We start from the raw sequence: 14,724 nt of genomic DNA, 5'->3' as shown, positions 1-14,724 counted from the left end.
TATATAACTGCCAACCAAAACAAAAAGCAACAAAAAAGGCCAAAACCCTTTCTCATTAGGCACATTGAAACTGAAGCAGCATGAACAGAGGAGTGATGGATGAAAGAATGAGCTGAAAGATGAGCTGATTCTCAGAAGAGGATGAGATGGAGAGTGACTGAAATGAAAGGTCTGATGCCTGCTTGAATGTGCATGCAGCTGCTGGTCCTGGTGAAAGCATCGCATACGTAGGTTATATGCACCAAGCAGATGACCGTAAAATGGGATATGCAGCAAAAACACGGTAGCCCTCCAAGAGTTGCCCGAATATAGCAAAATAAAAATAAACCTGTGCATTTTACAGTCTCAGCATGGTGTATATAAGTTATTAGTCAAGACAATGCATGGCTGAAAGCGTAATACTGAATGATGAATTTCTTGCATTTGAATGGGATGGGAGAAATACAAGAATGGGGTGAAGCAATAACATATATGCACCATGGCATTAGTTTATGACCATAAAATGCAAAAAGGTGATGGATGTAATGGAAACCAACCTTGGTGAAATATCGCATCCTTGCTGCATAAAAGCCCCCAGGGAAAACCAGAGACTATTAAAAATCCCAAAGTCGTTTGGAGGGTCCGGCGGGGTCTGGGGATCACGTGCTTCATCACTGTCATCCAAATGCCACTCATAGGGACTGAAGCGGCTGACCAAGAAGAGGACCACACTGACTCCGATATAGGCAAACACTATACACATCCAAATCTCATATGCCAAGGGGTCCAGGAAGGAGAACACTCCAGGTTTGGACTTTTGTGGCTTCTTTATCATAATGGAGATCCCCAGGCTCATAAAAGGCTTAGAAAAGTCAATCACTTCCTCTCGCACCAGTGTTATAGTAAGAGGTGCAACGGCTATATCTGCTCTCTGAAAGGGGAGAATGCTCACATTAGTTTCACACTTTAAAATCATTTCTTTTAACAGCACAGTAAAGCAATTTACAAGTCAAGCAGTTTAATATTTCAAGTCATTACCAGTTTTTAATAGTACTGGGTTTAGGTGATAGATATCAGCTTTGAGAATGAGAGCATAGGACTGACAAATGAGGCTGATCGCCTAAACATCATAATATTAATCTGCAGAAGTTGTCGTTAAAAATGCTTGCAAGTTTAAAATCATTTGATATTTGCAAAGCGACCTTTAAGAGAAGAAATACATCAATAGAAAACTCTGAAAAAGCAACTCACCAGACTGACACACTTTATAGCAAGTTTCTATGTTCACTCACATTTCAAGGAGCAGCAGAATTGCACTCATAATGTGGAAATCCGCGCACTTCTCTGATACAATTGATTTCCTGGCAGCTGTGGGTATTGTTTAATTTCAGATTTGTTTTACCCCCTCTAGGCTGTTCACTGTCATTCCCTAAATTCATACACTAGTGTTCTCAGACAAAATCAAAAGTGTCTAATTAGTCAAGTCAGGCTTCTGTTCCCAATACGAGAAAAGAGAGGTGGAACAACATTTCTCTCAAATGACATGTCTGCAAGTGCACCATAACAGCGGCTTGGGCCTGAGGCTAGTGAATAAAGATGAAAGAGTTATGAAATTGGTAGAAAACTTGCCACACCAGTGAGATGATGACGACAATGAAATAATACAATAGAGCAGGGAAACCTAAATGTTCACTCTGTACCTGTTAATAATAATAATGAAAAGGATAATACATTATAATTGAAAACTGAAACAATTTGTGAATATAATAGTGTATTATAAAAGGAAAACATTAATACTAATACTTTTATTAATGATAATTCTAATTATGACGATCATAACAGAGAAGCACTGTAAAATGACAAAATTAAAATTGAATTGATCCTTGATTAAAATAATAAAAATGATGACCTAGAAAATGAAAAGACCAGGAAAACAAATTCATATTATGAAAGCACAATTACGTAAGTGAAGATTGGAAAGGCAACTGAAGACAGGACTTTTGACCAATTAATGAGGAGGAGGGGCAGATCTTCAAGTCAGAGGTGTGGCATTATGGGAATGTATCTTGTTTATGATGTGTGATTTTTCCAGAATTATGTGTTTAAAAAATATTTTACCAAAAAAAGCAATTGTTTTGCTTATATTGAGCATATAACTGGATAAATGACAAGGTTTTTTTTTTCTTTTTTCTATAGATGTTTTTCACACTTTTTGTTGTTGTATACCATTGGTCACAACTGGGTTGTCTATTATATCATAAATGTTTTTCTTTCCATTCTGCATTTAAAACATGATTATAAAATTTTTTTCTTGTTCGGCACTGAAAAGTACATGGGGTCAAGTAACATAAAAATATTATTTTTGAGTGGATTATTACTTTAAATTTTGGGATAGATGACCTTTAATTGGATTACGAGGGTCTGAGAATGAAATCTTACAATGATGATATAAACAGTAATACATTATAAAAGACTGTAAACACATTAATGTTAAAAGTGATAATCATGATGAAATACAAAAGTGCAGAAATAACCAAGACATAAATGACAGATACATATTTAATAATAGTAATTACAGTAGATGTGTATGTTAAAAATAGTGGGGAAAAGCTGTAATAAATTTGTACTTCACAATATTAGTATAAAAAGAAATATAATACTGATAATTGTGATAATAATAAAAATAGTGATGCATAATAAAAATACAAAATGGAAAAAGTACTGAAAATAAAAATAATAATAATAATAATTACACCTTCCATTAAAAGCATGCACAAAGCTGGCGCTATCCCTGCAGCGCCCGATGTAAGTCGGTAACCACCCGCAACCAAGCTGGCAGATCACGTCAGAGTCGCCTCACTTAACAGACACACCACAAGAGCTCAGACTGGCTGAACAAAGAGTTAACAGTTAAAGGAGGAATAAGATTTCCAGGAAACAAAACTGCACAAATGCAGGACGACTGTGCAGGCCTCATACAGTGAAAGGAGTGGAATTATACTGATGATGATAATAATAATAAGAATAATAATAATAGGCATGTAAATAATTATACAAAACAATAATAATACAAAATAAACAAAAACAATTTGCCACATTCTTTCCCAGTGTTGTGCAAAAAGTTACACTAGTATAAAAAAATAAAAATGAAACTAAAATGAAAAAACGCAATAAGAAAACAAGAGTAATTTATTGTTTGAAGTCACTGGCAAATATTTGCCACCTTTGCTTTTGATTTATTCCTCAGCCATTGTTAGACTTTCCTGCAGGTATACAGAGAGAGAGAACATTTCCACAAGTCAGTCTGTAATTTATGTTGAAAGACATGGCAGCAAAGGTTTTATAATATGGTTGTGTACAGCAGCTGCCCTCGGGCATCAGTTCACAATTGTGGCAAAACGAGGATAACGTTCGGAGCCGGAGAGAGTCACCAGGGAGCGGGGGGTGCAGGCACATGTCTGCAGTAAGTGGAGTGGCCTTGACTTTGGCATGTTCTCTTATCTGCCTTTTTTCTCCTTAACTTAAGATCTACTACTCAATTTCAGTGCTGACGAAATCCTCTAATCATTGAAATGCCAGGGCAGCACAGGTTTGAATTACTTTCTTGTTAAGTCATACATTCATCACTATAAAATCTCTTGTAATTAACTGGAATCTTACTAGCAAGTCTGACCAGGGGCTCTGCAATTTATGATACCATTAATCATTAAAATGCAAAAAAATAAATCTAATGTGTAAAAATTGTAAAATAATAAATAACCATGCAAGGGAGAAGTATAAGTGTGCTTTATAAAGTTCAGAAAAAATACACTTAAGTGAAATTAATTTGCTAATGCAATACGTAAAACAGACTGTTGTTAAATTACTGAATAGGTTAATTATGTTTATTCATATTTCTAAGTGATATTGTAGTTTATTTATACAAATGATTCTTTTCTATAACAAGAACTTTAATCTCATTTTGCTCTGGATGGCACAGATGGTGTGACTGGTTCCCTAAGCTGACCTCACAATATCCGTACTTCTTGTTGTGACATTGTCAATTCTCAGTTATATATAAATACCGTATGTACATGGGCTAATACGCTTGGTCAGTTTTTCAAAGTGTGCAGAATAATGATATTTTAATGTCATACCTACATGGTTTCATTTTACAAGGTGTGGCATTGCTGGACCTCTCATCCGACTGCTCCTTAATCTCAGGAATGGAGAACAAGCCAGCGGAAGGTCAGCAGATGAGCCTTTACTCTCCCCTCTGCTGTTTTTGCAGGGATCAGCATGTGAATTATGTCATAGCAGGGAGCTCACCCCTGACTGACTATTTTGGGGTGGACTGTGGGTGGTCAAAACATTACGTTTCATTACCCCTGTTATTACCACTGACAGAACCTTTTTCATATACGGTGAGTTAAGCACATGTTTGTTGAGCACTTTCATCAGCATTGATATTGATTCATCATTATATTTCTTTTATTTTTGATACAAACCTGTCTTGCATATTTTGTATTATGGTCTATGACTTGAGAACAATAATACTGATTAGACACAATTCATCTTGTTTAAGGTTTTTATTAGACAATGTTTACTTGGCCTTCACATAAATGTGTTCCAAACTGAGAAAAGCTGCTATTGGTGGAAATGAGTTAGTATTCATTTAAACTTTGTAAAAATGTCATTGCACTGTGCACATCACAATACCACTACTACCACTAGTACTTGTTTTGCTTCAATTTTGATATCTCAGTAGCCATAGCCCTTTTGTTTGGAACTTTTTTGTAAGTTTCCTTAATGTTGTTTACTTCTACAATAATCTTCTCCTTGGGTTTTCAGAGAGTAGAAGGCCTTTTGCACCTCTACATTTCATTCACTCCAAGTCTTAATTTTCAACAAACAGGAAACCCTTTCACTCATAAAATCAGGACTCACCATTATATAATTAAGTAGATTACATTTACTGTATTAATTTAGAAAAATGGGAAAATGAAGAAAAGGAAGAAGTCAGTTTAAGTAAAGGTGTGGAGACAATATAACTCTTGACTTCACTTTAGAATTTGGAATTTGAAAGCTAAGAGATGTAATTCATAAAGGTAGGAGGGTAGAATTAGCTTCTGATTAAAAGCTCATTTAGAATCAAATGTGGACTTGGATACTCCTTTTCTAAATATAACCATGAAATCATGTTTTTTTCACACAAAATGTATCAATTTAATTTAAACAGCAGTCAGTGGAGCAAGCAGGATTAATCTGTTGCTGTCCACAAACTCACTACTGAGGTGTATGGCGTGAGAGCACCAATGGAGCTGTTCATTGCCGTAGTGCTGAAATGTCACACGGCTCAAACTCCTTCTAGTAGATCAGTGCAGACTGAGTCACAGAAGCATCGGGTTGACTTGTTAATTTGTGCATATTTCATTTGAGACCCGTAAAATAATAAAATTACAAGCTTATAAATGAGCTGCGGCCACAGTGACCTTCATAGCTGGCACACACAAACATAGCCTTCCTCAAACAAAAATATCCATCCATCCATTTTCCAACCCACTGAATCTGAACACAGGGTCACGGGGGTCTGCTGGAGCCAATCCCAGCCAACACAGGGCACAAGGCAGGGAACCAATCCCAGGCAGGGTGCCAACCCACCGCAGGACACACACAAACACACCAAGCACACACTAGGGCCAATTTAGAATCGCCAATCCACCTAACCAGCATGTCTTTGGACTGTGGAAGGAAACCAGAGCGCCCGGAGGAAACCCACTCAGACATGGGGAGAACATGCAAACTCCACGCAGGGAGGACCCAGGAAGTGAACCCAGGCAGCAGCGCTACCCATGCCGCCCAACAAAAATATTCAATTTGTATTTATTTATTTTAATTAATTATTAACATTGAAATGATCAGCTTGTAATATTTTCGATATCTCCTATCTCATTCTCCTGTGTTTCCTGCCATTTCTTTACTGATAGTCTATTGCTTGCTTGCTTTTCTTGTTTTGTGTTTAATTTGGCTCCCCTTGGTTGTGCTCCACCACGCTGCTCCAATTAAGCCAACAGACACACCGATCAGATGGATACACTTGGGTTCCCTACGTGTAACTGTAGCAAGCTGGGAAAAATAATCAATAGCCTGCAGTCAATACAGCTCTGGGATTTATGGTATAAATGGCTTGACAAACATGTATGCTTTATTTCACTAAATCATTTAGATTTAGAATTATTTTACATTTATATATATATATATATATATATATATATATATATATATATATATATATATATATATATATATATATATAATTATTTAGATTGTACTAAAGAATAATTTTCCTTAAATTCACATACTATGATTTTTAATAGTATAGGATAAGTAAAAACATTTAAACATGGCCAAAATACAGAAAATTGAAAGAAAAGCTGAAGATTTTAGCTGGAATTTTCAAATTAGAGAAGCAAACATGTTGAGGATGTTCAGTATATTGTAGGTGCATCACTGTGTAAACAATATTTTAATAAGATATTAAGAAATAGCAGCTGCTAACTCCTGCAGCTACTGCTGCTGTCTCTAGTAGTCCAGTAGGATCAACAAGCCTTTACGTCTTTGGCCCTTTTATCTCCCAACCACGTCTGATACGGTGGGCTGGCCAAAACGAGCGCCTGATTTTTCCTGTCTTCACTGAAGTGGATTAGATGTGTTCTGATGTATTGCCTTCCTGTGCCAGTGCTTTTTAAGAAGATAATCATCATTAAAAGTCACACTAAGTCATGTTATTCTTTGGTATTTAAGTGTTTTGTTTTGTCATTCTTTCTTAGGTTTTGAATGCATGTGTGCTTCCAAAGAATTTGGATTTTAATTGTAAAATAAAAATAAACAAGTAAAGATGAAAGTAAAGGGGATATTTAACAGGCAGTGCCTGACCCTTGCAGCCTATTTTAGACAGGAAGGATGCATTTTCAAGGACTTTCTGATTTCACTGTGTCTATACCTCCTGCTGTTTCTAATTCTTGAATACAGAAGGCCTCACAGGTCCAGGAGAATGGATTTGAAAACCAGCCTGTTTACAATCTGCATGTTCAGTCCTTGTCTGCTCATAGTCTGTTGTCAGTAAGTGTGGGTATAGTCCCTGCATTGGACTGCCATTCTGTCCAGAGTTTGTTCCTACCTTGCACCCGGTATTGCCTAGACATTCTCCAGACTCCACAACACTAAATCTTGAATAAGCGGGCACATTCGATGTATGGATAGATAAGGTTAAAATAAATATGAATCCTAAAATAATGGCTGTGATTTTTACATCTGAAGAGTATCTACTTTAGTAATAGTAATTTATTTCCACAATGAGATTCAGCAAATCCTTAAACAATAAATATGAGCAATCCTGTGACATCCACATGGAGAAACACTCAAGCAGGCACATCTCTGTGAATGTCGTGGACCGCAGTATTATTACCATGATTGGTGGAATGGGTTCATAAGGTAATGAGGTGAGAGTGATTCTTTTATACATTCCTTTATTGTTTCTTTTTCTTTTTTCATATCAGCACCCATATTGTAAAATAAAACATTGACGTATTTGTTGATAGTTTTTTGTGGGCAGTGGTATTAAGGTTTAATGCTAAAGCCTCCTTGATCCAGTGTCATGGCTTACCTTAGGTGCCTGGGTGCTATTTCCGTGTGCAATTTTTGCTTTCTTTCTATGTCTCTTTGGGTTTTCCAAGGTAAATCCAGTGTTCGACTCACATATCTAAAGATGTGGCTTTTAGATTAATTATCAATTCTAAATTAGCCTGTTATAAGTATGACTATGTGTGGGCACATAAATAAATTGTAATTTGTGAATTGTCCTTGTCTTTTATTAGTCTCTGAGCTGTATAAATAAACAACATCGAGGAACCAATGATTAGAGAATAAACCTCATGGCTAGACATGCAGTAGACAAACTGGAATTAGAAAATGTTATTCCATTCATACTTCAAGACTGAAATTCATGTCCGGAGTGATAAAGTAAAGCAAACTCAAGTAACTGATGCCTCTGAGATGCACTTGCTCCTGAAAAGTGCTTAGAGCAGATGCATATATTGCTGCCTCTGTTAAATTGTAATGAGGTTCTCTGATGCGGTCAATAAGTATTGACTTTAATAGCCTAATAAAGGCCACACTGGTGCATAACCTTTAAAAACTTCCAAACTCAATTTAATTTATGGGTCAGTCAAAAGGTCAAAAGCCATTATAATCAATCGCTCTGTGATTCGCATGGTCGGTACACAGCCTAAGATGTTTTTGTTCTGAAATAAAACGGCTCACAAGGTTATGCAGGAGAGTTCTTAAATGATATGCCCTTCATTCTGTAAACAAGGACTGTTTGGCCACAAGATGACAGCCTACTCTATGGGAATATCTCTGCATTAAGATTTGAAAATGGCATGTTAATTAACACGAATATATTAGTTTACCAACAAGAAAAAATATTACCACGTGGGTTTTATCCATATGGTGTGTCCAAGGTGTACAGAAGTAAAACCCAGAGTCACAAGCAAGCAAAATAGACATCTTGCATCTTGACTTGGGCAGCACAGGGCAAAATATAGCTTTAATGGATCATATGAAGCATGGAAGAGAAAGAGCCGCAGCAACCTTGATAAATAAGTTCTTCAAATCAACATGCTCTCTATCTATCTATCTATCTATCTATCTATCTATCTATCTATCTATCTATCTATCTATCTATCTATCTATCTATCTATCTATCTATCTATCTATCTATCTATCTATCTATCTATCTATCTATCTATCTATCTATCTATCTATCTATCTATCTATCTATCTATCTATCTATCTATCTATCTTATGGTGCCTTCCACTATATACCTATCTGCCCATTATATAGTGCCACTGGCTAGCTATTTGTAGACAGTTAAGTCCACAACATATACATAAACACAATTGTACATAAATATGTGATTAACACTGATTAGAGCTGTGTAGTTTTTCAGTAAAGAAAGGGCCAATATTAAAAGTCAAGCTGTAGGGAATAGTCTTTCATGGCATAAACCTACAGCCACCTTTGTGCTTGAGTTTCTACATCTGTGGCAATATGTGAATGTATGATTTCATATTAGATATGTAGCTGCACAAAGATGCACCAACTGAAAGCTACCATATGTTTGCATCGATCGTGTGCGACTGATCCAAGCCATTTAAATATTTACATGCTTAGTACAAGTTCTGAAACTCTGATCTAGTGCAGTGTGGCCTTTGATACTGGAGAGTCTTATTTTTAGATCACTGTGATCAAACGCACGTCTATCTGAAAATATTTGTTCTTCCTTCAGCAATAATAAATGAAAGAAGCACTATGGAGCAGTGCTGTTAATAGTAAGAAAGAATGTAGTCATAGTAACTTGTGTGTTTTACATCAGAGCAGTTGAAAGTGCTGATTTTAGTAACCCTGCCCTCATGCTGACTCTTCTAATCTCATTCCTGGCACGTATGAACAAAGCATTCTCTGTCACAAACCTCATAACTAATGGCTACCCTAAATATGGCTCAAGTAAATGCATATTAACTTCAGACACAACAATTACTTATTTGCAAATTAACTGTAAACAGTATATAGGTAAATACTGGATGAACTAAAGTTACTGATGCTGCCGAACCCAAGATGATTTTTCTTCTTGAATAATTGACTACTGCTGTTTGTTTATTCTACTGCTGACCACTGAGATTTTTCTACAGCAGTTTCCCCCTAAACTAACTGACTGCTGCTGTTTGTCTTTCAACTTTACAGTAGAAAAAGACCAACCATATGGCAAGTAATTGCTAGGGCTTCCCCCAGGAGTCATATGAGCTTTCTGACCCACACAGCTGAATCACGCTGGTCGCATGAATCCCTCAGGGAAACTCCGACAAAATCATCTTTGCCTGCCTCTTCATCCCTTCAGGCACACTCATCCTCGCTCCAGTGAGTCGACTCCTGCACAGTTAAGCATCTCAGTTATAGTCAGGATGCTGCAAATGGCACAAAGATATCATTTTGATACTTACCCCATAGACGAGTTCACCCACCATGCCGTTCCATATCTTAGTCTCTGGATCTCTGGCGCCATACTTGCCATCCTCGACAATTGACAGTTTGTATTTGATTCCAACGTGCTTAGCAATTTCTGATGCTAAATCCACACAGTAGCCTTCATATCTCTCATTTCCTTCCAGTTGGTCAAAGTTTTTCTTGAGCATCACATATGGTGCTTCCTGTCGGTTAGAAGAACCCATCGAGTTACCAAAAAGCAACACACACACAATTCTATCTATCTATCTATCTATCTATCTATCTATCTATCTATCTATCTATCTATCTATCTATCTATCTATCTATCTATCTATCTATCTATCTATCTATCTATCTATCTATCTATCTATCTATCTGTCTGTCTGTCTGTCTGTCTGTCTGTCTGTCTGACTGACTGACTGACTGACTGACTGACTGACTGACTGAGCTGGTAAAATGTTTATCTATAGTCAGTACATTAAACAAAAGCAGCCCTTTTGGGTTCATTTACTGTACATGTCCTTGTTATTATTTTCAACATCTCATTAATCAACTAGCAATAAATAAACTCATCTCCTACATGACGCTGCTGTATATCATTTAGAATGACGCCTTTGCCATTATGACGAGACTTCAAAGTTACTGAGCTGGGACCACTGAATATGCACACATCCCAGCCAATTGGCTTATATCACCTAAACCGATGTGTCTATAAACTAGTCAGGCTGAAAACCTATACACTACACTACAGTATGTTTCAAAATAGTTGTTCATGCACATCATCAGATGTTCTCAAATCCCACTTATTCCAATACATACTCATGGAAAACCTTAAATGTATTTCTTTTTATTCAGCATGTGTGTCGATAAAACATGGCAGCAACCCAAGTCTATCAATTTCTCCAGGCCACTTTAAAATTACCAGGTAATGGGGACCTCACCTCTAAAAAAAGTACCTTTAATTGCAATGTATGGATGTAGAATTCTTTACTGACGAAAAGAAGATACGTGTTTGCTGGTGGATTTTGTCACACTCCTAAACAAACTGACAGATATGCAGTAGTCTTTCCAGCATGTATAGGTGGGGATTGGGGGCCTTATTTTGGAGTCTGGTCTGACCTAAATAAACCAACTAGGCTCAAGCCAAAATGGCAGTATGTGAGCTCATCATCCTCCTGTTAAAGAGTGGATGGTTGGCTGAAACGCCAGTAAGGTGACCACAGACGAGCCAGATCAATCCCAGATTAAAATACTGTATTCCGATTTTGTAAATTGCCTTGCACACAGGTGTTTTCCACATTTAAAATAATCATTAGTAAAATACGGGGAACGTTTTTTTAAAAAGGAAGATATTAACTTCTGCTCTCTGCTTTTGGCGATTTCTTCTAAACCATAAAAAAACTTGAAAATTTTATTGCTTGATGGCTAAGTGGGTACTCTTTATGGGTCCTCTTGGAAGACAGGGACAGACACAGAGAAAGGTGTGGTGGCAGAGGGGACAACAGTCCAGTGAGTACCTGGATAGGACAGAAGGACCGTCACTTGTCCCCTTGCACAGATTAGCCTTTCATAAGACAGGCCCTTCTTTCTCTGTTGTCTTTATGACAGGAAGCTGCTGGGAAGGGAAAGTCTGATGACCCAAATTAAACAGCAGGATGAAACCCAACCAATAAGACAGGTAGACATTGAAGTCGAGGCAGCATCAGGTAACGAGAGCATAAGCACACATGCTGTTTGAGCAGTAAACACTGCCATTCAGTCAATTGCCCGGGTATCTGAAAATCTGACTCTTGCCCTGCTCACAACATCTTACCTGTCAGAAAGTAGCACAGCACACGGCAGGGTGACTCAAGCTACTGAGTCGTAAGTGATCGGGAAACATGCTGAGCCCATTAGGGATTTGGTTTTTAAAAATATCTCTTCCAGTTTCGCAACACAGATATTTCTAAGTTCACCGTGAAATGTGTGTGTGCCCCAGATGAGAGGCAGGCTTTTGAAAGTTTTTCTAAAGAGGCTACCAATGTACAGTTAGGTCCATAAATATTTGGACAGAGACAACTTTTTCTAATTTTGGTTCTGTACATTACCACAATGAATTTTAAATGAAACAACTCAGATGCAGTTGAAGTGCAGACTTTCAGCTTTAATTCAGTGGGGTGAACAAAACGATTGCATAAAAATGTGAGGCAGCTAAAGCATTTTTTTAACACAATCCCTTCATTTCAGGGGCTCAAAAGTAATTGGACAAATTAAATAACTGGAAATAAAATGTTCATTTCTAAAACTTGGTTGAAAACCCTTTGCTGGCAATGACAGCCTGAAGTCTTGAACTCATGGACATCACCAGATGCTGGGTTTCCTCCTTTTTAATGCTCTGCCAGGCCTTTACTGCAGCGGCTTTCAGTTGCTTCTTATTTGTGAGCCTTTCTGTTCGAAGTTTAGTCTTCAACAAGTGAAGTGCATGCTCAATTGGGTTAAGATCAAGTGACTGACTTGGCCATTCAAGAATTTTCCACTTCTTTGCTTTAATAAACTCCTGGGTTGCTTTGGCTGTATGTTTTGGGTCATTGTCCATCTGTATCATGAAATGCCGCCCAATCAATTTGACTGCATTTAGCTGGATTTAAGCAGACAGTATGTCTCTGAACACCTCAGAATTCATTCGGCTGCTTCTGTCCTGTGTCACATCATCAATAAACACTAGTGTCCCAGTGCCACTGGCAGCCATGCACGCCCAAGCCATCACACCGCCTCCACCGTGTTTTACAGATGATGTGGTATGCTTTGTAATGAGCTGTTCCACGCCTTCTCCATACTTTTTTCTTGCCATCATTCTGGTAGAGGTTGATCTTGGTTTCATCTGTCCAAAGAATGTTTTTCCAGAACTGTGCTGGCTTTTTTAGATGTTATTTAGCAAAGTCCAATCTAGCCTTTCTATTCTTGAGGCTTATGAGTGGCTTGCACCTTGCAGTGCACCCTCTGTATTTACTTTCATGCAGTCTTCTCTTTATGGTAGACTTGGATATCGATACGCCTACCCCTTGGAGACTGTTGTTCACTTGGTTGGCTGTTGTGAAGGGGTTTCTCTTCACCATGGAAATGATTCTGCGATCATCCACCACTGTTGTCTTCCGTGGACGTCCAGGTCTTTTTGCGTTGCTGAGTTCACCAGTGCTTGCTTTCTTTCTCAGGATGTACCAAACTGTAGGTTTTGCCACTTGTAATATTGTAGCAATTTCTCAGATGGGTTTATTCTGTTTTCGCAGCTTAAGGATGGCTTCTTTCACCTGCATGGAGAGCTCCTTTGACCACATGTTGTCTGTTCACAGCAAAATCTTCCACATGCAAGCACCACACCTCAAATCAACTCCAGGCCTTTTATCTGCTTAATTGATAATGACATAACGACGGACTTGCCCACACCTGCCCATGAAATATCCTTTGAGTCAATTGTCCAATTACTTTTGAGCCCCTGAAATGAAGGGATTGTGTTAAAAAATGCTTTAGTTGCCTCACATTTTTATGCAATCATTTTGTTCCCCCCACTGAATTAAAGCTGAAAGTCTGCACTTCAACTGCATCTGAGTTGTTTCATTTAAAATTCATTGTGGTAATGTACAGAACCAAAATTAGAAAAAAGTTGTCTCTGTTCAAATATTTATGGACCTAACTATATTAAGCTAAAAGGGAGATGTCATTTATTTAATCTTCTTCTTCTTTTGGATGCTCCTGTTAGGGGTCGCCACAGCGGATCATCGTTTTCCATATCTTTCTGTTCTTGTTCTGTTAAACCCACCAACTTCATGTCCTCTCTCACCACATCCATAAACCCTGCAGGAAGGGCATCCAGTGTAGAATTTTGCCAGATCAATATGCGGACAATAATACAGATTTCATTTATTTAATCAAGGGGGAAAACTGAAAGTCTAGCAGGTTTGAAATTTTAAAATAAAGAAAGAATCTCAAATATTTGTGTTTGCGAAAATAAATAATTGAAGAGTTCAAAAATACAGTGACACAGTGAACTTCACAGCTATTGGGATCGAAGTTCTATTTCCAGCACTGCCACTGTCTTGGGGAAACTTGTTATTCTTCCTTTCATTAAACAGTTTTTCTCTTTGTGCTTCAGTAATTCTCCTGCACCCCAAAGACCCTTGTATTATGTTAAATTGCCTTGTAAGGAACTGCCTCGTGTGCTTGCTTTACACCTAAAGGTGCCTGTAGGTCACAGCAACTCTTGTAAAGGGAGCGATGAATTAAGTTAGTAAGGGCTTTAAGGCACTACCAAAATCAACAGATGTGCATTGGCATCATCACCTATGTGACCTTACAGTCATACAGGAGGTATAAAACTTGCCATGATGTGAAAAATGACACACTTACCCACGGCAAGCTTTTATATACAGGGTGCCTGAAAGGCAAAGTTGACACTTGAAAAGCATCTGCATTGGTTCAGAAATTCACTGAACTGTATACACGTGACAGTGAACTCAAATCTACACTTGAACATCAACAGACGGAAATTTTCACATTAAGGATCCTGTGCTGAAGTGCTCACAGAAAGTCGAAGCCTAGTGAAGATGCAACAGGACAATATGTTCTCCTCTCAGACTGCACTTACACTGTAATCATGTGGGCAAGTGAGCACTAGGACTGTCTGCCCACTCTGTTATTCAAGAAATGGTATAAGAAAGCGCAGA

General features: G+C 37.8%; 1 protein-coding gene across 4 annotated transcripts in view; it reads right to left on the bottom strand.

The window, feature by feature from the left end:
• The window catches only part of LOC114662111 (glutamate receptor 3), a 410,431-nt gene that overhangs the window by 61,413 nt on the left and 334,294 nt on the right, over positions 1-14,724 (bottom strand). For all 4 annotated transcript variants that reach the window (XR_007936331.1, XM_028815450.2, XM_028815448.2 and 1 more), the window contains exons 10-11: positions 10,021-10,227; positions 537-910 (exon numbers count right to left, since the gene is read on the bottom strand). Coding sequence is in view for 3 of the 4 variants with exons in the window: in XM_028815450.2 (XP_028671283.1) it covers positions 537-910; positions 10,021-10,227 (581 nt within the window). In the remaining variant the exon portion in view is untranslated. The remainder of the gene's footprint in view (positions 1-536; positions 911-10,020; positions 10,228-14,724) is intronic.

This window comes from Erpetoichthys calabaricus, chromosome 12 (genome assembly GCF_900747795.2).
Source record: "Erpetoichthys calabaricus chromosome 12, fErpCal1.3, whole genome shotgun sequence".
NCBI classification, from domain to species: domain Eukaryota; kingdom Metazoa; phylum Chordata; class Cladistia; order Polypteriformes; family Polypteridae; genus Erpetoichthys; species Erpetoichthys calabaricus.
This window is presented reverse-complemented; position numbering and strand designations above follow the sequence as displayed.